Consider the following 27,004-nt stretch of genomic DNA (forward strand, 5'->3'; position numbering starts at 1 on the left):
AGTTATTTTTTTCTTATGTCTGTACATAATTGTAAAGTAGAAGATTTAAGGAATCTACAATATTTTTTTAAAGTCTCTAGCTATTTGATATGTAGTAAATATTTAAGCTCAAAAATGGTGAATTTTTAAATTCTCAAATTCATAATTGGTTTTATTTATTTTTTATACATCCAATTTTTTTTAAGCAAAACCCTTTCGCTACTAAAAACTACAATACTCATATGTAATATTTTTCATTAAAGCGAAAAATATAATTCATTGGTATTGTCAGAAAAATTACTTAAATTTTTGGCCTATTTTTGTCCCTATCGTCCATAGAAGCACAAAATACACCGAATCAGACTCTGTTGGACTTTCCAAGGTTAGATGTAAGACTAATCATTGATTATATTTCCCAGTTTAATTTTTATTGTTGATTTTCAGTCCGTAAAAAGTATCTCGTTGTTAAAGGGTTAAGCCGTTTGTGTTTTTAAGCTGAATAATAAACGTTTTATGCTTAAACTATGCGTGATTTTTAAGCGCATCATTATCCGTTTTGTGCTTAAGCTGTGCGTGTTTTTACGCGAAGTATCTGCCCGCTCATGCTTGATGTAAGCATGTTCTCAGCACAATTTTGCCCGTTTGATGCTTGAGCTGTGCGTGTTTTCAGCACCATTTTATTTAACAAATAGAGATGAAACCTTAAAAATAGATAAATTTCATAACTAAAAATAGCAACGGACCTTCTAAAAAGTGAAAAATTTTTATGCATAGGGTAAATTAAGCTAATTCAAAACCTGCTCCAAATGGAAATTTTTCGCTATTCCAAATGGAAACGTCACTGCTTTCATGACAAATACAGTACTAAATTACTCAATTCATATATTTTCTATAACACAGTTTCATTATTTAGTTAATTTTACTCCAAATAAAGCGAAAATCCATTCATATTTGCAAATTTTAATTTGTTAATTTCTCAGAAAAATTAAAAGTGTACCTTTTCACACTATAAGGTGACTATAAAAACACAATAAGGTGACTGTTGTTTATTCGTTTCGTTAACGTTTATGTCATATTTCTGGCTAATTTTAGTTAAATTAAGTGCTAATCTTTTTTGTTACCAGTAGGTACGTGTAGTTTTCAAATGAAATAATTACCTATTTCGTGAACAAAAAGGGTTTTTCTGAAGTGTCTGCAAATGCTTCAATAGGAAACCCCGGAAATATGATTTTTTGGAGAGATTTTCTTATTGTTTTAGATGGGAAATGAGAAAAGACCACGAATAAGAACAAGTCCTGCGCTCAAGAGCAACTCAACAATGTTTTTGGAAGCCTTTCGTCGCGGTTTCACTTACACTGTTTGTTTCCAATTAGAAACTTACTCTTGTCTCCATTTTGATTAATTTGTTTCCAATTGCAACATTTTACACTCGCGTATTTTTCTTGTACTCAAGATGTTTTCAAATTATATCTAAAGAATTTTCACTAAACAGTCACATACTAGAAGAGACAAGGAGCAAATTTATGCAATTCTCTTAAAAAAAAAAATGAACTTAATGTGTTAAATCTTCTGTCAAAGTTAAAGCGTCTGGAAATGGTTTTGAATTAGGACATTTACCCTATTATATCGTACTCCATACAATATTTATATGGTTTGGAATTGAATTGAAAATAAATGTTATTATCATAATAATCATACTCGTTCACTTAAAAAGTACAGTTTCATTTCATTTACAAAACATAATCTGTGCAATGCATTTCGCAAGATATATATCAACCAGTCATTACCATTCAATTTAATACAGTAAATTTTTATATGTTTCACGAAAATTTAATAAATTTCATGAAAATTTCATAAATTTAATGGAAAAACATAAAAAAAACGTATCTGACAATGACAACAATCGTGAGAGTAGTTTTCGAGATATCCCTAAAAAACATATTTTTTAGGTCACCCTCTAACGGGTTACACAATAAATTGCACTATCGTATTTGTCGTTCTAAAATTAAGTAATAATGCAAAGTTTCATAAAGAAATTTCTTCCGATGGCCCGAGTACTTTCCTTGTCACGGTAATTTTGTCCTCCGAAAAGATCTTTTTTCAAAAAGGTCTCCGAAAACAAGGTCCCAACTCCGAACGGCTAAATCTTTAAAATTTTTAAAAGAAAATTTCAAGGGATATAGTACAACAGTTGCATTTTTATATGCTTAAGAGGCTTAAGAGTTTAATTCATACTTTTCAAAAAAAAAATTATACTTTTGACAAAAATGTAATCAAAATGTGTTGTTTTTGCCATTCTGACCCATACAATCCCTTAATTATTATAAAAGAAGTATCAAAGCGTCACGCTCTGTCTGTGGAGTTCGATCGGTAAAATGAATAACTGGACGAATTCCAAGACGGTTGGAGTATTGTTATTTTTCTGAAACTACGTAAAGGCTTCACTTCAGCTCATAGAATTATTTCCTTTGTCAAATAATTGTCAAACAATTTAAAAAAAACCCAAAGCGATAATTTATAGAGCTTTCACGAACGGTTTTTCTTGAGAAAAATACAGAATATTTGAGAACAGCAGATTTTGTTTAAATTTCTGCATGCAATTCGAAGAAAAAACAACCGGCGCGCCTGGCGCCGTCGCCGCCAAGAGCTTTGGCTGGCGCGCCGGCGCGCCAGCCGCCGCTGACTGTAAAACGAAATTTAGCCGCCGCCGCCGAAAGGCGTCTCGCGCCGGGCTCTGGTGTACACAGTATAAAAAATTTACAAGGATAATCGTTGGTTTGCTTTTTTGCCACGATTATTCTTGTAAAGTTACACAAATCATGTATTTTAGCAAAATGTGTAGGGGAAAGTGCTCTCCCTTCGAACGTTCATGCCTTCGAATAATGTGAATTTCTTTTGTTTTTCGTAAGAGATTTGCACTAAATTATCACGGAATTATCAACAATTGATGATAAACCAACTAATATTTAATAGAAATGTGTAAGTCTCTTAAGAAAACTAAAAGAAAATTCACATTATTCGAAGGCATGAACGTTCGAAGGGAGAGTACTTTCCCCTAATATGAAATTGTGTAACTTAAGTTTGATGTAATTGCAAACCGTGTAATAAATTGCGAATGATTACACAATTGTGTACATTTTCTAACATATTTCGTGTAAAATTACACAGTTTTCAAATAAAATGTGTACAAATTACACAATGTGTAGGGGAGGGTGGGGCAGTTAACGACGGGGTAGTTTCAATTTTTGCATATTCTTCTTATCCCTTTGAACGGAATGGGATAAAACCTTTATGTTATTGAAGAGACAACTGAGACCCATGTTCATAAAAATAATTAATTTTGTGACGCTTCGCGTTTGAATTCTGTAATTGATTTTATAAAACTGCATCAAAATAAAACTTTTTTTAATGTTTTATTTTCAACAATTTCTGAACTATTGCACTTATCTATCGAAGTAACATAATTGTATTAAATTACTAGTGGTTTTATGTTTATTATAAGGCATTTAGCGTTGAATGAAATCTAAGACGGTTCTGACAATTTTGATTTGAGTTCCGAAACTTCGCGAGGGGCAGTTTCATGCAAACACACGGAAAAGTTTCCAGTGTCTAACAATTTACTTTTTTAATTAAAATTAACTTAAAATTACCATTGAAAACGTTTTGTAGCTGTTTTGTCGATAAAGTTCGAAATTATGGAAAGTAGTATTTCCTAAAAGTTCATAATAAAAATTTAAAAAAAAAATAATCTTTCAGTGTTTTTTAAGTGCTTAAAAACGATGAATTTAATTGTTTTAATAATATTTTCAGAATGTTTTCAGCAAGATATTGTAATTTTTTTTTAGTATAATAAAAATTCAAGACTTTAAAATACTATTATAAAACTGTTATACTAAAAAGGACATGTTCTAAAGCGATATAATGACCTAACAATGTACAGAATTATCTTAGCACTACAAAAGACATTTCATTCGTATAAAAATTCAAAGAAAACTGCTCAATTAATCAGAAATAGGCTTGGAAATCTTTAGCGGTATTTTATTTTCTCTGTATGATCAATTAATGTTCAAATCCTGTTATAAAGTTCTTGTTCGATTATATTTTCAGGTTTTAGAGTCTTAAGAAGACTTCAAAATAGTGATTTTAATCAATCCTGGTATCGCAAGTTTCCTATAAATACGTTTTATCTTTTTCAAAAATTGCCTCAAATTTATCTTGCAATTGCCCCGCAATGGAGACTTTTACGCATTCTGCCTTTCAAGTGAAATGAATTTCTCCACAATAGACTAATGAAATTAAAGGATAATTGTTATTATTTTTATTAACCCTAAACCCAACTGTAATTCACAGAATATACAAAGTTTTACTTCTGTTTATCATCTTTTTGCAAGATGGTCCCAAAATCCATTTTGCAATTTAAGGATGAAACTGCCCCACCCGCCCCTATTAGTACACACGATTACATGTTTAATGTAAAATTTACAATGAAAATCATGGTAAAGGACACAATAATTTTTTACTGTGTACAGTTTCCTTCACAGAAATTAAAAAAAAACACATCTTACTGTGCCATTTCAAAGAAAAATGTACATGTTTTTTTTTTTTACTGTTCTCAAGTGTTTGTGCTTAATCGACTTTTCTTTATGTTGGTTCCTATCTCCACTATTTGGTGATTTTAGAACACCATGAGGAGTAGGGAAAATAGTCGAGACAGGAACCAACACACAGAAAAGTCGATAATGCAGAAGCATTTGAGAACAGTGAAGTGCTTAGCACAAATGGTCAGGAAAATGAATACAACAAATTTCAAATGTACTAAATGTAAAATCTTTTAGATTTCAATACACGTTTCGAAACTCTCTAGGCTAAAAGATAAAGATAAATAGCTTTCTATTTGAATAAAAACGTCGTTGATGTTCGAAAAATTCAAAAAGGGTTTTTCAATTATTTGTACTAAAAAAAATTGAACAAGGTTTTTAACAATGTACGGGATACCACACTAAGAAGTTGTCAATAAAAATAGTCGATAATTATGAAAAAAATTCATAATGTGACAGGAAAAGTGGTGCTTTTCATGAAGAATAAACATTTTTTAGCACTTTACTGTTCTCAAGTGCTTCTGCATTATCGACTCTTCTTTGTATTGGTTCCTGTCACGCCTGTTTGGTGGTTTTAGAACACAATGAGAACTGAGGGAAACAATCGAGATAAGAACTAGTGCAAAGAAAAGTCAATAATGCAGAAGCAATTGAAAGCAATTGAAGCAATTGTTGTTACATTATATTAGTATATGCAACACGGTTTTGCTAACGGAGATCTCACATGGTATGTTTAAAATGAAAATCATGTTGATGATTTCCCGATCGATTTAAAGAACACTGAGAGAAATCCGATAAAGTTAAAATAACATTCCGGAAATGTTAATTTTACCCTGCAGTATTGATCCGAAATCGGTGTAAATATTACCCTTTTTAGGTGTATTAATGGTTAAAGTTACCATTTTTTCACGTTGATTTTACCCTCAAAAGGTGTAGAATTAACATTAAAAAATGTTGATATATTTTTACACCTAAAAAGTGTTAAAGTTATGACGAAAAAAAGTTAATCGTAGCCTCTTTTTTTCTCAGTGAAGAATCTCAACATTTATATATGTTTTGATTAATATTTTATTTATTAATATGACATTATTATTATTGCCATAAGATTAATTTATGGGGTGCCCCACAAAGAATAAAAGTAATCAAAGTGAATATCTCATGGCGTTTGGTAACAGTTCGGCCGTAAGTGTCTTGGCAAATGTATATTCGGGAAACTAGGTGGAAAAAATGATATAAAAAAAACTTTTTAATTTTATTCCTTTTGCAAATGAGTTGCTTGAAATCCATAGATGTTATTTAGGTAATTTAAAAAAAAATTATATCATTTGGTTTCAAATTAAAATTAATTGTTTTCCCGAAATTGATCATTTTTCGTCAGCCAAAAGTTTTTTGACACATTCACAAAACTAACTCAAAATTGTCAAATACGAAACTGAGACTTATCATCACTGAGGAAGAAAGAGGGTGCGATTAACTTTTTTTCCTCGTAACTTTAAAACTTTTTAGGTGTAAAATTATATCAACATTTTTTAATGTTAATGTTACACCTTTTTAAGTGTAAAATTAACATGAAAAAGGGTGACTTTAACCCATAATACACCTAATAAGCATAATAATTCATTAGGATTTCTTGCTCCTTAGTAGAAAAGGCATTTAAGGGTTCGAAATTTCGAAACCGAACGCAAAATATTATGATTCTCCATTAGATTCTCCATTTCTTTAAAAAAAATCCTTGAAGTCAATATTCCTTAATCAATAAACTGTCTAAACTAGTTGCCGACAGAATCCTTGATAAAGATTTAATGGATTTTATCAAGATGCTCTTCAAGAGTTTCTATTAACTTTTAGGAGTTTATAATCTACAAGTTGAGGAATCTCACAAATCGAAACTTTCCTCATGCCAAATTAATCGAAATTTCCAAAGCAGATTTTATATTTCAAACGCTATATGCATTAGAAGTCAACACTTCCAAGGTATCTGAAAAGCCCTTCGAAACTTTTAGACGAAAACCCGATCAATAGGGTCACTGACATGGATGTAACCCCCCATTTCCCAAATCCTTGTAATTTCTCTTGAAAGAAAATTTTCAGCGACATTTGAAACAAACATCACGCACATTTTCTATGCCTCTAGGCCAAAGGTACCATTCTATTGACATAGCTGTGCTTATTTAAAACTCCACCAGATACTTGCCCCCTGGCGATGGCTCACATTTCGTTCAATCAATACACGAAAATGCTTTTGACTGATAAAATTGCTATGCGTAGACATGAAAAGCGGTACAATGGGATGGGATATATCCCAAATAGACGATATTTGGTTGTAAAATAAAAAGAAATGGAAAGTCAGACAGGTATTTTCTTCAAATGAAATCCGATAGCAATTTTGCTCAAGTCTCGGCTCTCGAACTTTTCCAAAACGGTGAAAGTTCCTTAATTCAATGATGGCTAGTATTCTCGAAAGCCGTGAAAAACATTTTCATATGGGAAAAGCAGGGTAAATTAAGCTAATTCAAAACCTGCTCCAAATGGAAATTTTTCGCTACTCCAAATGGAAACGTCACTGTTTTCATGATAAATACAGTACTAAATTACTATATTTATATATTTTCTATACCACAGATTCATTATTTAGTTAATTTTTCTCCAAATAAAGCGAAAATCCATTCATATTCACAAATTTTAATTTATTAATTTCTCAGTAAAATTAAAAGTGTACCTTTTCACCATTGAATTTTTCATCGATCGACCATGTTTTCCAATGAAAAACACAAAAAAGTGACTGTTGTTTATTCGTTTTGTTTAACATTTATGTAATATTTCTGGCTAATTTTATTTAAATTAAGTGCTAATCTTCATTGTTTACGGTACGTGAAGTTTTCAAATGAAATAATTACCTATTTCGTAAACAAAAAGGGTTTTTCTGAAGTGTCTTCAAATGCTTCAATAGGAAACCCCGGAAATATGTTTTTTTGGAGAGATTTTCTTATTGTTTTAGATGAGAAAGGTGAAAAGACCATGAATAATAACAAATCCTGAACTCAAGAGCAACTCAACAAGGTTTTGGAAGACTTTCGTCGCAGTTTCACTTACACTGTTTGTCTCCAATTAGAAACTTTCCCTTGTCTCCATTTGGATTAATATGTTTCCAATAGAAGCATTTTACACTCGCGCATTTTTCATGTATTTAAGAAGTTTTCAAATTATATCTGAAGAATTTTTACTAAACAGTAACATTCTAGAAGAGTCAAGGAGCAAATTTATGTAATTCTGAAATGGTTTTGAATTAGGACATTTACCCTATCATCTTTTTCATTCAAATTTTCAAAAATAATTCACATTATCTATGAACTATTTTAACTATAATTTTGCATGGAGTTAATATTTGTTTATTTTTAATAATAATAGGTTGCACTGATACTTCAGCGTTGAAACGTGTTCCAAAATCCCCGAAATACTTTTGGGTTCATTCAGGAATATAATCCATTGCTATTTGAAACATTGCAGCTTAATAGCACAGCAATTGTGAACTATGCCAAGTCCTGGAAGTTATTAAATAATGTTAATAAGCTCCACCTTGAAAAATTTTAGGTCACGCCCTCATCAGGAAATACATAACTAACGAAGTTTGAAATTTCGGAACTTGCAGTTATTAATATTGGAAGTATATGACACCATTCAAGGCATATATCTTAATTATTTTTTAATGGAAATATTTGTTTGGCCCACAAGAAATTAACCACGCCCCTTATATTGTGTGATTTCCTAGGAAAATTGTCTTCTGGTTTGCCTAAAGTCCTTAAAGAAGCATTACTTAAAATAGTTTATGGGCTAAACTGGTTCAGTATTCGAAATAAAAAAGGAATGACTAAACGTCCTAGCTTTGCCATTAGTGTGATCATGGTGGTTGACTTTCATAAAATAAACTGGTACATAAATTACCAGTAAATCATCACAAATTTTGAAAATGGTAATGCATTACAAGTTTTCAAGAACAGACCTTTGAAATTTAAGGAACTTTAATATAGTTCTTTTTTTAATTTTAAATTAATAATAATTTTAAAGTACTTAAGTATTTAATCTTGGAAAACTCTATGTCGATATTTTTTCCGATCATAGGTGTTCTACGCTACATCTAAAACATAACCGAAAATAAAAGTGAATTTAAGAGTTGTTATCGAAAAAAAACCTTAAAGATTTGGATTCTGTGGACAAAACAAGGGTGAGAGAAAAAAGGGAGAAACCTATCATGGTTATCATTTTATGGGAGGGTCAGCGAAAACTGTAAGTTGATATCTCCTGTCGTTTGACACCTAAATGACATAGCCCGGTAACAATGTTTAGAACAAATTAAAATGACAAATTGAAGAAAGATAAATGGATTAGGTTGACAGCACTACTTGTGGTCTATTTTTACTTATGGCATCTTCTCAAAAATCTTTATCTTTTGGAACAAATCTTTTTTTTTATATAGGGTAAAGTGATACAAGTTGGATAAGTTGCGGGTACAAGTTGGACATGGCTTTTATCTTGATAATTACAGTACTAAATTTCGTCGGTTCCTAAGAAAACTATTGTAAGTCCAAAATGTAAACTTTACAGGAAAGAGGTTTAAAGTTTGACAGCTAACATTTATTTTCATTAATTTCACTGCAATTAGTATACTTTCAGCTTTTGAAACTATTTTATCATACTTATGCATTGAATATCTTGTAGTTTACACTACTTTTAAATTAATTATAGCAATATTGTGGGCAAAAAACTCAATAATTGGGCACGGTGATTTTAAGTCTTTTCTTTTGACTTTTGCAGGAATATCTTAATCAACATAAAATTTTGTGGGGATATACTTTTTATACTATTGTAAGTAGAGTTACAATAGTCTTCTTCGGAACCGACGGTTTGTTTGAAAACTTTTTAGGTATAGAATAAATCCTGAGTGTATAATGGATTGGGCGGTTTGGGCTGATCTTTCACTGCCAATTTTTTCGAGCTGAGTATTCTCGAAGATCAGCCTATGTCTATTTTTGGCATTAGGTTCTCCAGAATTATTGAACTTTAACCCTGAATAATTCAAGATGGCGTTTTTTTTTTCAAAGGACGAAATGTTCAGCTGGACTACCTGCAAAACATATTCAAAAATTAACAAAATTGCCTAGGCCAATTTTAGGATGAGTCAAAAAAAAACATGTTTTTGGAGGGAATGGAAGGATAAGGGATGATTTAGTTAATTTGGTTTGGTAGAAAACGTTGATTTGGTGGGGGAGGGTCATCGAAGATCGGAAGTCAATATCTCTAATTGGATCGTGGAATGTTGAAAAAAAGATGAATTGTGGAAAGTGCTCTCTTGTGGAGTGCGAGCAGTTAAAATAGGTTTACGTATTAGTAGGGGAAAGTCGTCTGCCTTCAAACGAAAAATGGAGTTCCAAATTTAAGATTTTTTTCTGAAGAATCCACAAAATGGATTTTATTTTCTACTACACCAAAAAATTCTCTTGTTCATTCGGCGTATATGATTACCTCATTTAGCACTTGCAAGTCCTCAGTTTTTCCTTCTGAGGAAATTAAAAAAGTGATGTCGATTTGTATGAAGGCAGCTGGCATAGTCTGCCTTCAAACGCGAGGCAGCTGCCTTTAAATGTTTTTTTTTTCACTGAGAATATTGAATCAATAAAACTAAATGGGCTATAAATGATTAGATTGGAGCCTAATGCACTCACTAAAATCATCACTGCAGTCAAAAGACATTAAACAATAACTTTTCTTCACATTTTTCTGAAGCACTGTTTTGCACATGAAAATTTGGAAGAAAAAGCCATTGAAGTTGAAAATTGTCAACTTGAAACATCCCGGCCGGAGCAAGATAGCAGGTTATAAGTATTTGTATGACGTTCGTCAGAGAAAAGTAGGAGTTCGATTTCACATGTTTTAATGTATGGAAAGATAGGATTTAAAGGCACACGACATTAGCATTTAAAGGCTGCTGCAGGGTGATATTTTCAAATTTTTGCCACCCACAAAAATTGTGTCATCTGAACCAAAATGTATTAACAGAAATATTAAGCCTGATTAACCTTCTATGTGTCACAATGGAAGATTTATTTGTAAAATGATTTTTACTATGAAAAATCACATGATTTCTGGAACATCAAAATTACAGTTTAGAGCTCATTTTCATTTTTTTTGATCTAGCAGCTAGGAAATAGGAGCTAGGCTCTCCATTTTTTGATGATTTGTGAGGATGATGGATAGCTACCTAATAGTTAATAGAATATAATTTATGCTTTTGAGAACAACGAAAAAATCGCAACATTTGAAGGCTGCTGCATTTAAAGGCAGACGACTTTCCCCTACTCATTTGTGTAAAAACAACAAAATTATTTAATATATGTGTACTTCATAAAAAACGTGTAATTTCATAAATTTGGTGTAATAGTAAATAGTATAATCATACGGAAAATTTAGCAACTGTTTACAAAGTTATTTGTATATTGTTGCAATTTGATTTTCGTGTAAATACACAGTAAAAAAAATTACAATGATAATAGTTGGTTTGCTTTTTTACCACGATTATTCTTGTAAAGTAACTCAAATTATGTATTTGAGCAAAACAATAATCTGAAAATGTGTAATTTAAATTTCATGTAATCGTAAACTGTGTAATCAATTAAATTATGAAATATTGTATTTTTAAAATAATGTTCTGTTGCTAATGCGAAAATAGAGAAAAATTCACAAAATTCACTTTCTTGTTTTATATTACGTCTTTTTTCACCGCACGTCTAAATTAGCGAATAATTACACAGCCGTGTACATTTTTTTTTAGAGATTTCGTGTAACATTACACAGTTTTCAGACAAAATATGTAGAAATTACATGAATGTGTACCAGTACACAGAATTACACGTTTAATATAAAATTTACAATGAAAATCACGGTAAAGCAGCCAAAAAAATTTTACTGTGTATATTAAGATTGTAGATAAAATGTGAATATTAGAATTACACAAATGTGTAGAAATACACAAAAATTACACAGTCCTAACAAATTTGTCAATAATCTTTTTATTATATCTGAAATTGAGGGAATCAGTGAAACTTTGGACAGTATTCCATTCCGATTCTCATGGGAAATCTTCCTCATGTGGAGTTTTCACTGAAACTCCAAAATCATATAGACAGAGAATTGAATTGTGGGAGGAAGAAAATCCCAGGAGAAAACAAGATTTGATCCCATTTCATCTCTAATTGCAATCCATCCACTCTGCCCCCGCATGTAAAACTCAAAAACTTCCTCACGAGATAAATGGCTCAATTGTTCGGTAAATTGCTATTTCTCTCTCTCGTCTTCAAACACGATAATTTTGATCTAAAATGCTGAAATTTATCCATGGCAATTTTCTTGGCTTTTCCGGACGCGAGGTCTATAGAGAGTATATGGAGCTTTTTCCACCTTGCCAGGAGACTTTTGGGCGAGTCACAGGGAAGGAATAATTTATCACTGACAATATCTTATTTGTTGTTTAATTTCAGAGTGGAAAATTCATTGGACGGTGTCGAAATACATTGATTAAATTGCTTCCAATTGAGCCTACCCAAAATAGCTATGGCTGCAATTTAATTTTGAAAAGGACAAGTACGAGGCTGGAATTCCAGAGTGTGTCAGATCCTGAGAGTCCTGGGGGGCAAAAATGACTTTTAGAAATTGATTCAATGGAAGAGACATAAAACGTGGAACATAGGAAAAACAACCCTTCGCATTTTGGATTACCGCGTCAAAGGCATATCCTTCTAAGGCACGTGTAGAGATTTCTGCCCTATTGTGATCTTTCGGGGGACGTGGTTTGTTGGGAAAGAAAAAGTTTCATGAGCGACACGTGTTTATTGTTCCTTTTGTGAAAGAAATACAGTGGACGAACTTTTGAAGAATGCTTTTTTTGAAGGAAATTCTTCAAAATGATTTAAATATTAGAACGGTTTTTTAGGGAAAAAAACAACTGTGTTTGATACTAAAGATCAATCAGAAAGTTTATCAACATCCTAAGGAGTATTTTTTTTGAGTTATTTCCCATGCAAAAGGATCACTCTGTGATAAACCTAAGCCGAAGAGGCAGTTCAGGAGGTTGAAGGAAGAAAAAACTTCTTACCTCGAAGGGTGAATGACAGAAGAGATCAAAAGGATTTTCCTTCAGTGTTTTCCGCATCAACAATCAAGAAAAAAAGGCTTTCCTTGAAAAGACACACAAGAAGCTTTCCAAGGAGGGAAAAACAACTGACAGAGAATCCTTGCAGCTAAGGGCCAAAAGAAAGGAAGTGATGGTGAAGAAAAACACGTGAAAATCGCTTTTGGTGTGGTTGACGAGGAGACAATTTTCCTCCTATCTCTTGCCTAGGCTGAAATTGCTGGGCCATGTGTTGATTTATGCTTTCGCTCCGCATGACACTGTTGTCAAAGTGAAGAATTTCCCATCACATGTGATCCCATTGGACGTTCTATTTGGTAAACATAGGCAATTATTGCGTAAAGTCTCACACGTCCAAATTTTCTCTTCTCGAGACGTCTCTTCACATTTTGAGTTGGAGAAAAATCTATAAATAGTATCACATCATTAAGCACTTTCTGCAGACAATTTAACGTAAAACTCTCCCCAGACAAATGTAACAAGAAGAGGAAAAAAAGGCGATACATAAAAGATCTCTGTGGCATCTAACGTCACTCCTTCAGTGAAATGTCTTCAAAGTCATGTGGCAAATGGTAACAATCATGTAAGATACTCTCTCTCTGCTTTTTGTAAACAGATCCGCTAATTATCCTCCAAATCATTTAACATAATTGATGATGTGATCACCAGAGACCTCCTTGAGAGGTGAACAAATATAGTCTTTCCCTTTGGTGCTTCTAAAGAACGTTTTAAAATTTCAAAACAACAAAAAAAAACCGTCAAAAACCCTTGCAAAACATTCATCCCGTTCGCAAAAATACAACAACAACAAAAATTGTGCAAAAAAGTAGTGACGAAACCGAAACATTTGGTGTGGTGGATTTCCCCAGGAAAAAAAAAAGAAGAACAGTGAGGAAAAGTATGAAAAAAGATAGCAATCAAAATGTGTTGTGTGTATGTGAATAAAATTCCAATAAACATAAATTGGTGCTGAAGAAGAAAGAGAATGTTGCGTCACATCATTGGGTTGTAATCAAAAGAAAAAATATATATATAGATATAACCCCATCATACCAATTGTGCTGTGTGAAGAAAATTGTGAAAGACCAACCCCACATTTGACATCATCATGATCCCCAGAGAATTGAAAAGCATCCGATGGATGGCATTTTTGCTGATGTCGTGTTTTATAGGTAAGTTACATACACTCTCCCTATTATCAACATACTTTCCCAACCATGTTTCCACCCAGTAAAATTTCACCAAATTGCCCCATATCGTCATTCTCCATCCCCTATTCAACAGCAAAAAAAAACCTCGAATGGGAAGTCAGTAAACAGAATAAACGGAGGTTAGCAATCGATGATTTAGCAATTGATCGAATTCATCCTGGCATTAAGTCTTAATTGAGCACACTAAGCAATGATATTATACTCCATAATCAAGGTAATGATAGTAGGAAATTTTACAATAAGGGTAGTATATCAAATTTCAAACAGTTTGCAATATCGGACACTTCTTTTGTTTTTTAAATCTCCATAAATTTTTAGTTTCTTTTCAATATCTAGATGTTGTACAATTATAAAACAAAAAACATTTGCTTCTACGAATGGGATACTGTGAAAAAATTCCTCGGAAGAATTCAGGAAGAACAAGAGACTTTAGTAAACTTGGTGTCCGATATTGCACACAAAGCAAATGCCATATTTTTATACAATTTCAAAACTATTAAAATTAATTTTAGATAAAATAATGAAAATATCAACTCGTGAATATCAATAGAATATAAATATTTCGTGTTTTCGCTTTTCGGGTGCTCCTTGATATCCTCTATCTTCCCTGTGAATATTATACCGCAAAGTGAATTATTTCCAGAGTTATAGAGGTTTTATATCATAAAAATTTTATACTTAGCATGCAAAATCTCAGCTTGAAATCGTACCCCTGTAAAGCTCGCCATTCGCGAGTTATTCGTTTTATATTCTGAGCCGTTGATATAGTCCAATCTTCAATATTCATGCAACAATTAAAATTATTACACTTTAATTATGCGACTTTAAGGCTTAAGCAATATGTCCGAAATTTGGCACAATTTTTTTAAAGGGCAACTGTACCAAATTTCGGCATAGTTACATGTAAGCCCCCAATTCTAAAGTTCGAAATGTAATATTTTTAATACAAATTGAATTCTTTTGTTACTTCATTTTAAAGAGTGTTTCTTGGAACTTTGTAAATAGTTTATCGTCTTTGTTTTTTCTAAAATCATTCTTAACACATTTTAAAATTAATAAAAATATAGACATAATTTTGAGTAATATTTCGGCTACCTTAATTCTCACTGTTCCTTTCCCTTTTGGAATACTTCCAAAGTCTTTTTCGCGATATTTTGTTCGTCAGAGCGAGATGTTTTGTTATTTTTGCATTGTAGAAGGAAGTGGGGTACCTTTGAAAGTAGGACACCTTTGAAAGATGGGATCTTCTACCTCATTTTAAATAAAATTGAGCCTTATAGTGATATAATTTAGCTGTACAAATAGATTGAGAAGCTACATTACATTATGATATGGCTCAGTTCCACTTAAACATAGAAGAAAAATCCCAATTTTAAAGGTACCCCATTTTCGAAAATGCCCCACTTCCCCCTATAATCTCTAGTGTAAGTGTTTTTAAACAGACTTCCGCTCGCTTGGTATGTAAGCCCGAGAAAATTTGTGTTTTAACACAGATAGGCGACAATCAGAACAAGTGATACCCAACTCCACCAATTTCACACAGAGACAGGAAAAAATTCCTGCTTCCGTAAAATAATTCCTATAGTATGCAAAAACTAAAAATTCATAAAAAAATTTGAGGAACAAAAGAAATGGCCGAAACTGCAAGCTGGACGAAATTTTGTACAGTTAGCCTATACCTTAAAAAAAATTGATATGCTCAAAGAGTTTGAGTTTAAAATAAAGAAGTACTATTATACACTCTGCGAAATCGATTTAGGTTCACTTAACTTAATTAGTTTTTTTATTTGTTTTTTTGTACAAAATTTTGCACTATTTGACTAAAAATAAATTTAAGATAAAATCACAATGAGCTCCATTAGTCAACTATATAAAACTGCTCTTATGAACACATGGACGTTGAGATTGTACTTATCCATGCTACTTTAGTACAAAAAGAACTAGATGTCAGTCAGATCTGTGCACTATACAAACAACCTACCCCACGAAGTGAACTTAATTAAATTTCATAAACTGAAAATCGTTTGTTAGAATCTACAGGGACACAACTTGTCTTGAAAAAATTTCCAGAATCCATAATATAAGTTTAAATTTGTTTCAAAATTTTAGTATCCCAAGCTAATATTTAGAATAAACAATTATTCTTTTTTCTATTTACGATAAGTGACTAGGGGAGACAGGGGTAGAATTAGCCAGCAAATGAAACTTTTTTTTCGCGAGTGACTTGTGAAAAAATGATAAGATTTGTCTAATATTTTTATGTTTCATAAGTAGCATTAGGATATTGGCTATATGAAACAGTGTAGTTCAAAGCTCTAAAATCCTTGGCTTTTTCTTGAGAGGATAATGAAAAAAGTATGGCACATTGGCTACACTTACCCCTGCCTGGGTAGAAATAGCCACTTTTGGGGTACTAATTGCCACTAGTTTCCCAGATGAAATTTTAAACTGGAGATACCAAATATTGTTTCACTTGATACACTGAAGCCCACTGATGCTAAATATGTTACTTAAACCTAAAGAAAAGGGCTTTAGCCAACTTTTTTAATGACAATCTTGTAATTGAGGCAAAATTAATGCAAACATTCTGAAAAAATCTATTTCTCAAGTTGCTCATACAAATGGCAATATTGCTTGGAATATCAATAGTACTTTTTCATCTAACAATTATCCACGTATTAGTGAAAAATCATTGATAGTTTTAGCCCGCCACGGAAGAGTGACTACAACTGCCCCGAGGGCTGTTTCAGTGTTTATCATCTTATATAAAAAAGTGGATAATAATTATCCAAGTGAAAAATATTTTTTAATTAGGTTTATAAAACCAGAAACGAGGTAAAACTATGAAATCTTGACTAGAAACTCAGAAAACGAAATGCTGGTCCGAAAACTGTAACATCAAAACTACAATTTTATACCCATTTTATAAAAATGCTTCTAAATTGTAGGATAACAGGATCAGAGTTATAAATATTTCTGGGAATATGGGTATGTGTTTCTACTTTCATTAAAAAATACTTTGCTTGATGTACATTTTAAGAAAAACGAGAAAAATCCACTGTCTACTTTTACCCCTGGCTATAGGTACCCCGGTCTCCCCTACTCTAAATTATCTGAGTGAGTCTTCCCTTATGCTGTTCGGAAGCTTTTCTTTAATTTTAGAACTTAAGGATAACCTTCACCGATCCAATCTGCTATGCCCGATCGGTGAGGTGTGACCTTAAGTTAATTAAGGAAAAGCTTACGAACAGCACTGGGACAAAATCACCCCAGTAATGGAAAGTTATTCATATTTACGGTACCCGTAGCGTAAATGTGCCAAATTTCGGCATAGTTGTATGCAAGCGCGAAAGAAATGACTAGAAATAGCGTTGGTGGCCGATATTTTTTGTTATTTTTTTGCGTTATGTAATCTCTAGAGAAGGCCAAAACAAAAAAATTCTTGGAAATTTGAGGAACAAAAAATGTGGCCGGAATTGCAAGCTGACCGGAATTTGGTGTTTTTCATTAGTCTGAGTTTTTCGATAAGGATAAGTGTTCAAATTTCGTATTCCAAATGGTACAAAGTAGGGTGTCAATAGATCCTGACACGAGTTCTTTAAGTGCCAATAGGTGTTCCTTTCACCCTACTCTGTTTAAAATTATCTAAATCTCAATTTCTAAATTTTCTCTATAGTTTCTTTTCATTTCAATTTTAAGACGGCTCATCATCGTTTAATTTTCAAAAAAAAAAAAAAAAACAATATTGCAAGGAAGGTGAAAAGTAAAGCTTTCGCTTCAGTGAAACTGAATTTCAGTTCTATTATATTTAATCAACACCAAAGGAATTAGAATTGAAAAACATCCACATCACATAGAGTAAGTGTGCCAAATTTCGGCATAGTTGCATGCAAGCGCCAAAGTCCCAAGTTTGAAATGTAATATTTTTAATACACACTGATTAATTTAATACATTTCAAAATAAATAAAAATGTAGAAATAGCTTGGGTGGCCTATTTCGTCCACCTTCATTCTCATAGTTCCTTGCCCTTCGGGAATTCTTCCAAAGTTTTTTCACATCATCTCGTTCGTAGAAGCGACATTTTTTTATTTATTTTTTGCATTGGGTAATGTCTAGAGTATGCAAAAACTAAAAATTCATGAAAATTCGAGAAACGATAAAAGTGGTCGGAATTGCAAGCTGGGCGAAATTTGGTACACTTACCCTAACCTCAATCATCTCGACTCCTGCTTAACCGATTTTAATGATTTCGGCTTAATTGTTAACGAAATTTATATTTCGTCCATACATCATTATTTTGTTCAGAATATGTCATCTATCCGGTACTATCATTTTAGTGTGAAAAAAATATTTTTTCCCATAATAACAGTGCTTGAAGATGAAGTCCCGTAGTACTAATATCCGAGCATATATTTAAGAGATAACAATCCTGATTTAGTTCAAGTTAAAATACCTGTCTAATGGTGCTATATTTTAATGAAAATGTAAAGGATATCTAACTCCTGAACTATCTCTTTTAGTACATGAGTGTTCTTAAGTGTTTCTACGTTACCGACTGTTCCTTTTGTTGGTTTTCGTCGTATTCCGAAACTACCAAACAGTCGTGCCAGGAACCAACACAAAGAAAAAAATTAAGCAGAGGAACATAATAGCAAACATGTTATAAAAAAATGTTTTTCCTTTTTTCGTTCTTCATTGGAATAACACCATTAGGAATTTATTCTTTCTCGATTCATTCGATACGATGGAAAATAGGGCGATGTGATTTTGCGAGCAACAAACACAAAGTCACTTCATTGGAATGAATCTCGATGGACTTTCCTGGAGCTAACTTTGTCCTGCTCCCTATATACCATCGATTGAATCACGAAAGCGCGAACTCCTAAAAATAACAAATCTTGTGCTGCACTTTTTAAAAATATCCAATAAAAGTGTTATTTGTTATTGGACAGTGGACGCTTTGTGATGTACATGATGGTAGGGTTTATGGGACCAGTAGGGCTATCAATGAAGAAGTTTATATGAACCATCCGGGAACTGATAAAATGTTCCATTGCTACTATTTTACAAGGATATAGAAGGAACCTTTCCATCGTTCGCTGTTTGGTGATATGCAATCAACGCTGAGGTAGCAGTGGATACATGGGGTGTGTCCCCAGAAAAATGAGATAAAAATAAATTCAATTCAATTGAATTCAAAATTTGCAAATAGAAATTATAGTGTTCATCGCGTTTATCTTTGTCATCACTCTCTCAAGACCGTTGAGCTTTCTTCGCTGCTTCAAAACAATAACAATAAATAAAAACTAAACGTGACAACGGCAAAAATAGTAAGAAAAATTTATTTTAATTAAACAAAGTGAAATATTAATGATAATCATGGCGATTAGTAAGTATTTCATGTTTGTTTTTTTTTCTTCAATTTTTTTTCCACCCCCTTGTTCACTCCTTTATGGAGCTTTTTTTTTTAAACCCCTTTGCTACTTCCTCGCGTATCACGCTACTGTGTAATTTCTTCTGTATGTTTTCTTTGGATGAGAAATGGTGAAAGTGTGAAAGCAAGAGGATAAGAAAGTCGTGCGATTTGCACAGTCATAGAAAGTTTAGGGGTTGGATGGGGGCTTTGGGGTGTTTGTAACTTATTAAAAATAAATTTCCTTTCTGATGGGTCATGGAAAGGGTTTAGAAAAGCACAAGGAGTATAATTTATAGGGCAAACAAAACTATGGAAATGTACTTGTATTTTTTTTCTTGGCTCGCAAGTGCCATTTGCTCTATTTGCTGATGATTATGCGAAGAAGTATCAGTGGGGTGTGTTGATTTCACCACCTCGTCATAGCGCGTATTTGAACTTATATCGTGTAACACAATCTCTTGGTTTATGTTTGTGGGAAAATGTGAGGAGACCATAATGTGGCAATTTTTCCTTCTTTTTCTCCTCGTCGGGATGCCATGGTCGATAGCTGTTCTTGGGGTTTTTTCTTCTTTCGTCCGGGGAAAGGCGTGGATATTTTGATGTTTATGAAAAGTTGTGTGCGACTGCTCCCAAAGTAAAAACATTTGGAGTTATGGTCGAATAGTGTGGACGAGTTATGGCATAGTAAAATAGAGTCACATATGCGTGACACATAAGACAGGGGCAAGGGAAAAAGAGGCACTGTAAATCACAGAAAGGAGAGGAGAAATAGAAAATGCAGATAGAAGAAATGAGGCGGGTAATTTGTATTTATAGTAAAATAGGAGAGAAAAACAGGGGCAAAAAGACGGAGGAAAATTGTGAGTTATAGTGGGTGACAAAGGTGAGGAAAGATCATGTTTTTGCAGAATGATATTTTCAAGACATATCCACTTAAAATTCAAACATTTTCCAAAATTTATGTGTATACTCCCTAATTAATTTGCTTGAGAAATGGTAATTCATCAGCTAATTTTCCTCCTCATTCACAAAACCATTTATTTTCCTCATTTCTGCACCATTCCCACAGGAATTTTCCTCAGAAATGTCTCTAGAATTTTTCTCACTAGATTAACCGGATATTCCGTTCTCTGTTTTATTTGCATGAGGAAATATATTTAATTGTGAAGAATTTCAAAGCAATGAATCTAAGAAAACAAGAGGCTTACTCCAGCTTAGAGTAAGATGTGGTAATTCAGAATCATGTCTATTTTGAAGTTTTGATATTTTCTTACTCTTTCAGCTGGTCAAAGAGAAAAAGAAATCCACGAAGAAGTACAAGACTTTACATTCAAGAGTACCTCTTCGTTATTTTATCCTTTTACCATTGAACACTATTAGGAAATCTTGCAGTTCCAAGTTAGACATGATTCCAAATTACCCTACCTTACTCTACTCTTTTACTTAGAATAAGAAAGTTTTAGGATAACGAAAAGTTAGGGAAAAATAGTTTGCAAAATGACATTATAAAGGATTTTAATCAATGTGTTAATTTGTTGATTTAGTATAGGGGATTTAGTTATAAACGGTTAGAGATATCGACTTACGATCGATTTTCGAGGGACCCTTCATAAGGCAATCCTAAAAATTTCCTCCATTGTTATTTTTCCTTCTGAATTAATAAACAAATAGTGTTATGTCCTAGACACACTTACGACTTAAGCCGACTTAAGACGACTTAGTGGAAAATGATAGACATGTAGTTTGACCATTATTTCTGATATAATTACGCTAAGCCGTCTCTAGGCTAATGCCCTAGACACACTTATGACTAAAGTCCAGAGACGACTAAGCTAGTTCATAGCCAAGTCAGTTCCTGACACACTACAAATGAGGATTAGCATTCACTGGTATCCACAAAACATAACTTTCTTGGGTTTTTATGCAGATATTTCTACTGAAATGCACTAATACTTCTCTGAAAATGAAACTATTTGTAATATCATGTCTCAGTACACGTGCAATAATTATTGTTAATTACAATTATTTCTGAGGTGGAAGTTAACTCGCGACTTAAGCTAATTTAGGCGATTCCAGCGAATAACTCTTGTTGTTATAGTGAATTGTCAAGTAAATTTACAAGTAGTTTCATTTTCAAAGGAGGATTAGTGCATTTCAGTAGAAATATGTGCATAAAAACCCACGAAAGTTATGTTTTGTTAGTGCCAGAAAATGTTAAGCCTCGTTTGTAGTGTGTCAGGAACTGACTTGGCTATGAACGAGCTTAGTCATCTGTGGACTTTAGTCGTAAGTGTGTCCAGGACATAATTCTAAGGTCTGTCGAGGCCCTTACGGTTTTAAAGGTATGATTAGCTTCGTTAAGTAATAACCTTTCAAAGAGACATAGCTACTCCAAAGCCAAGCCAAATCTATTCGAAAATCTACCGGAAGCTTAAAGTGAAAGTTCATATATGCGCCGCTTTGACGCTAATTGCTCTGCCACTTCGAATTTCGATATTCTTGACATGTCAATCGTCAACAATGTCAATAACGCGTAAAAGTTTGGTTCAAGTGAATTTTTTCGGTATAGTTTCGTGGAATTTCAGCATAGTCAAACGTTTGAAAATGAAGAGATAATGATGGTTTGTTATAAAGTTCTTTCTTGAGCCCTTCTTTACAAATTCGTTCTTTGAAATGACCAACATAATATAAACCGTTACTTTATAAAAGTAGTTTTGTAAAAAAAATTGTTACATTTCTTAAATATATCATCAGTTGGATCAGCAAATGTTGTAACTTTACCATTATCTTTTTAGCAGTTCGTATATAGTGTGTGTTTCCATGATGTTGGAAGAAATACTGATGAGGCGATTAGGAAGTTACGACAATTGCTGATCCAACTGACGATATGCTCTACGCTCTAATGCTTTCGCTATATAGAGAGAGGTGGGGCTACATTGTTCTACGACTTTTTGCATATTTCTAAAGAAAACTGGATTTTAAATTGATCTAATTCAGATAGACAAAACAGTTATGGATCTAAATAAAATATTTGTAAAGACCAGCTTCATTTAGAAATTGGCGAAAAAATCGTATAACAATGTAGCCCCACAGCTCAAAGTAGCCCCAATTCCTCCTACTTCTGGGGTTTGTCCCGGAACAAGGGTTGTTACCTTTGCTAATACCTACTCGATGGCACAGGTCTCATTCGTTGCGAAAGATTGGACCGTTTTGCGCATTGCCCTTTGTTAGTAAATAATGAAATAGGGGAAACTGGGGCACCACCAAACACGGGGTACCACCAAACAGTAATTTTTATTTCTAAACTACTATTCATTCAATGGACAAGCATCCCTATAGTGCCTATAAATTCCTTTCGGTCTTATCCTTTGATATCGAATATCCGATTAAAAAATCGCAGGGTTTGGTGGTACCCCGTGTTTGGTGGTGCCCCAGTTTCCCCTACACCTGATAAAACGAAAGTTAAGAAGTTTCGAACCATCTCGGGAATTTATATACGGTTTTGAGTGATCTCTAATCATTCCTGAATTTTTCTACTGGTCGTAATGAAATATTTTGTTAACCAAACTGGTAGGGGAGTACAGGAATGGTTCGTACACAGTGAACCTTCAAACGATGCGAATTTTCTCTTTGTTTGAGGTTAATAATTATCTATCTCATGGTTAAGAAGTGATGACCTAGCTCTTTACAAACAAAGACAAACCAGTTATTCCAGTTACATCTACCTTGAGCATATTTCCGATTATCTCTGCAATACGGGCTCAATTTGCATTGAAATTTATCTGATTTATATCTCTGATAAAAAGTAAAAGATCGTAGTATACGACAAAAGCCGTTTTGTTTACCGTTTTGCTTCGAAGGTTGGTCACCAACGCGAAGACGGCGGCAGACGCGTGATTTATGCTTTATTGCTACATGCTTTTTGTTACAAATCTGTATGCTTAAGTGTAATAAATTACATTATATTACTATTATTATTATTATTAGTTCGCATCGTTTGAAGGTTCACTGTGTACAAAACATGCCTACACTCCCCTAACACTTTAGTTTTTCAGAGAATTTTTAACACTTTCAAACTCATGATCAGTACCATACAACTTATTCACAAAATTACTAATGCCTCAACAAAATAGTCACAAGTAATTAATTTGAAAAGTTTATACAAAAATAAAACATTCAACTAGATTAATTGAAACAAGTTGCTGAAGATTTAGCAAATACTCCAAAGTTTCCAAAAATCTTAGTTATTCCTAGGAAAAGTTTAGAGGGTTGCGCTTGAAGTTTGTGTCCAAAAGCTGTTGCCAAAGATAAACAATTGACTTGATTTAAACATATACTCTTGCCACAGCATTAATGACATGAGAACTTCTTTAGGAGTATCTTATGAATTATTTGCAATCAACAGACGAAAATATAACCAAGTCTGGAAGACTAAGATGAAGATTGTGCCACAGAAACAAAATGAATGTTTGTGATTTATGAACAAAAGTACGGCGATTCTTTGGAGGAACTGCACAAGTTTGGAGCTTCTACCAAAGACAAGAATAATAAAAAAAAATAAAGGACTTTTAATAACTTTCACAACTGACAAAATTTCCGGGTGGTTAACATTTAATTTCATGTGGAAATGATGAGGAACTTTTCCACTATGATAATTTCAATTTTAAATATTTCCCCACAAAACTTTCTTTCCGTTGACCTATTTGGGATGCAGTATAATAAGTTTGATAGGACTGGGATGGGGAGGGAGAGGTAGAAGGTGAGGCGTGAATCTATTAATGATGAAGCTTCGGAGCTTTGAGTGTGAAGTTGAGAAAATTAATTCACTTCAAAAATGAACCATTTCATTTATATGATCAAAGAGGCGCTATTACAGATTATTCATTTTCAACACAAAATTTTTCTCAGTGTTAAATAGTGGGTGGGAAAAAAATATTCGGAAGGTTTTTCTCTCTCTATGAAAAATATTTTTAGTTTAAATGCTAAATATCTTTCATTAGTATCACATGAAATGTGTCCCACCTCCTTTCAAAACATCATTCTCGCGAGTTTATTTTGAAAGTTTACCTTTTTGGAGAAGATTTCTCTTTCCCGAAATTTTCCCTCCCAAAAACTCCGCCCACAGCAGAGACTTAATAATATATTTTTGGATAAAAATAAACAGGCAGTTTGTGAAGTTTCACATGGTTGCCAATTAACTAAGACGATGGGAAGCAAACAATAAACACAAATTAATTAATGAGACAGCTGATGTATATTTTTGCTTGTGCCTCCCCCTCTCACATGAACAAAATTTCCACATATCACACTTTCTTTCCTCTGTTTTTCCATTATTATTAAAAGGTTCTTTTCCTTGTTCAATTCTTCCTATACGGTTAACCCCTAAAAGACCTTTTGTAGCACATTCCCAAACCCCATGGGAAAAACTTTTAGTATTTTCTTTTAGAAGAAAATTCTTCTTCTCCGACTCTTCATTATTCACACATCTGTCAGAATCATTCAACTTTTCTTTTACGATCTTTACGATTTTTCTCCACTCGAAGGTACATGGCGGCAAACTAAACAGCCTAAAACCTAATAATAACTAATCTCCGGGATTAATATATTTAATGTGGGTTCACACATAATTTAGCATAACACGACATACAGCAATAATTTCTCGCTAGAACTATTCCTACTTTCTCTTCGACATTTATGTCTTTTGATAAAAAAAAAATCTGAATTATTGCAGTATACTTATCGTTCATTAGCAAGGTAATTAATGTTATGTCACATGGTTGTTTGTTGAGACTGCAAAGCCCATTTGTCTTCAAATGGAAAATAGTGTTTTAAACTCACTCACGGAATAAACAAGAAATTTCCCAGAAGTATCTTCTATTTCCAGTGGAACATTTCTTAGCAGCAAAATAGAAAAAAAAAACAGAACAAATGTTGTATTTTCCACGTTATGTCTCTGTTTTGGAATGTATTTCGAGGGAGTATTGTTTGTAAATTTAGCTACAACTAGAAAATATTCAGTAAAAAGCAAAATATCATACAAGATGCATGAAAAACAAACACTTTGGTCATATGAAGTACAAGGTACTTTGACGATATACTGCTCAATGTTTTGGAGATGATTTTGAAATAGAGTACAACTCGATTACTTCCTCAGTCATGGCGTTCTTGAAGTTAGGAAAACCGGAGTATTTTCTTCCAGAATTCGTAGAATCGCAAATGGAATTCGTTATAGAACTCTTATAGCCCAAATAGACTCAGGATGATTCTCAAAAATTTATTGGGGTGTTTCCTTATCGTTAGTCTCCCGGAATAGAGGCCCCCTTGGCCATTCCCGGAAAGCCACGAATCAAGCATCCTCGCATCTTCACGGCTGAAGTCCAATTAAGGAGCCGATACAATGCCTCTGAAGTTAGCCCTTAGCACCCCTCAGACTTACCACCCCAGCTGAACAGTGATCGATACCGTTGGCTTGGGACGGTCTTTTAATTTCTGGTAATTAAAACATTCCGGTGAGCGTCGGTGAGGTAGTTTAATCCAAAATTAAAACACTCAAGTTTCCAGATCTTTCAATACTGTATCGTGTCTTCTTCCGACTAACCAAGAACTACTGAAGACGACATGATACAGTGTCGAAGGCTCTGGAAACTTGAGTGTTTTCTTGGGTGTTTACTGACCATTTTGTTAGCCACAGACTCGCCGACTGCCAAACCCAGCGGTCATTTGACCATTTGACATCCTTTGATGTCACGTCTTCTTCTCTGGAAATGGCATACCCCTGTCTGCTATGATGGGACAACATCATGGCATGACCACTTTCTCAGTGGCGTACCAAGAGATTTTGGCGCCCGGGGCAGGAATCTTGTCCACTGCCTCTTGACCCTCCCACGTAAAATATCTACTGATTTTTTTTACAACTTATCATTTACCTATGTATTGAATGTTCGTCTATTGACAGGATATGTTCACAGGATATATTTTTTAACTATGCCTCATGCTGAAAATTGACAACCAAATTTTCGATAATTTTCTCGTGAAGAATTTCAGTCCGATGGGATGTAGCAAGAATTGACGGAAACACTAGACCTTTCTTGACTTTTGCAATTTTATTCTTTACTATGTTTCGAGGATGAATGTCCTCTTCATCAGGTATCGAATTTTTGTTGGGAAAATCACGTACAGGCGGGAAATGGTTACACTTTTTTGGACTTAAAAGTGCAATCTGTGATCCAAGTCCAAAAAAGTGTAACCATTTTCCGCCTGTATGTGATTTTCCCAACAAAATTCGATACCTGATGAAGAGGACATTCATCCTCGAAACGTCGTAAAGAATAAAATTGCGAAAGTCAAGAAAGGTCTAGTGTTTCCGTTAATTCTTGCGATAATTTTCTCTTTCTCTGTTTTTTTTTTAAAGACATTTTGGAAAATGTGTAAAAATAATACGGTTTTTAAGATTTTCTCGAAATCAATCGTACCGATTTCGTTTACTGATCTTTCGAACCTTCACAGATTTTCCCGAAGTTTTTCGTGAATCTTTGCGGACTGTTTGTTTTGTTAATTTTTCATCAAATTTTCCTTATTTTTAAATAAAATTTTTCGCACATCTAAAACATAAAAAGG

General features: G+C 33.3%; 1 protein-coding gene across 2 annotated transcripts in view; it reads left to right on the forward strand.

The window, feature by feature from the left end:
• Nucleotides 1-27,004, forward strand: part of LOC129799070 (zwei Ig domain protein zig-8-like) — a 161,284-nt gene that overhangs the window by 23,773 nt on the left and 110,507 nt on the right. For both annotated transcript variants that reach the window (XM_055842677.1, XM_055842678.1), the window contains exon 2: nt 12,110-13,931. In XM_055842677.1, coding sequence (XP_055698652.1) covers nt 13,868-13,931 — 64 coding nt within the window. In that variant the 5' untranslated portion in view covers nt 12,110-13,867. The remainder of the gene's footprint in view (nt 1-12,109; nt 13,932-27,004) is intronic.

The sequence above is a fragment of the Phlebotomus papatasi genome, chromosome 1 (assembly GCF_024763615.1).
Source record: "Phlebotomus papatasi isolate M1 chromosome 1, Ppap_2.1, whole genome shotgun sequence".
NCBI classification, from domain to species: domain Eukaryota; kingdom Metazoa; phylum Arthropoda; class Insecta; order Diptera; family Psychodidae; genus Phlebotomus; species Phlebotomus papatasi.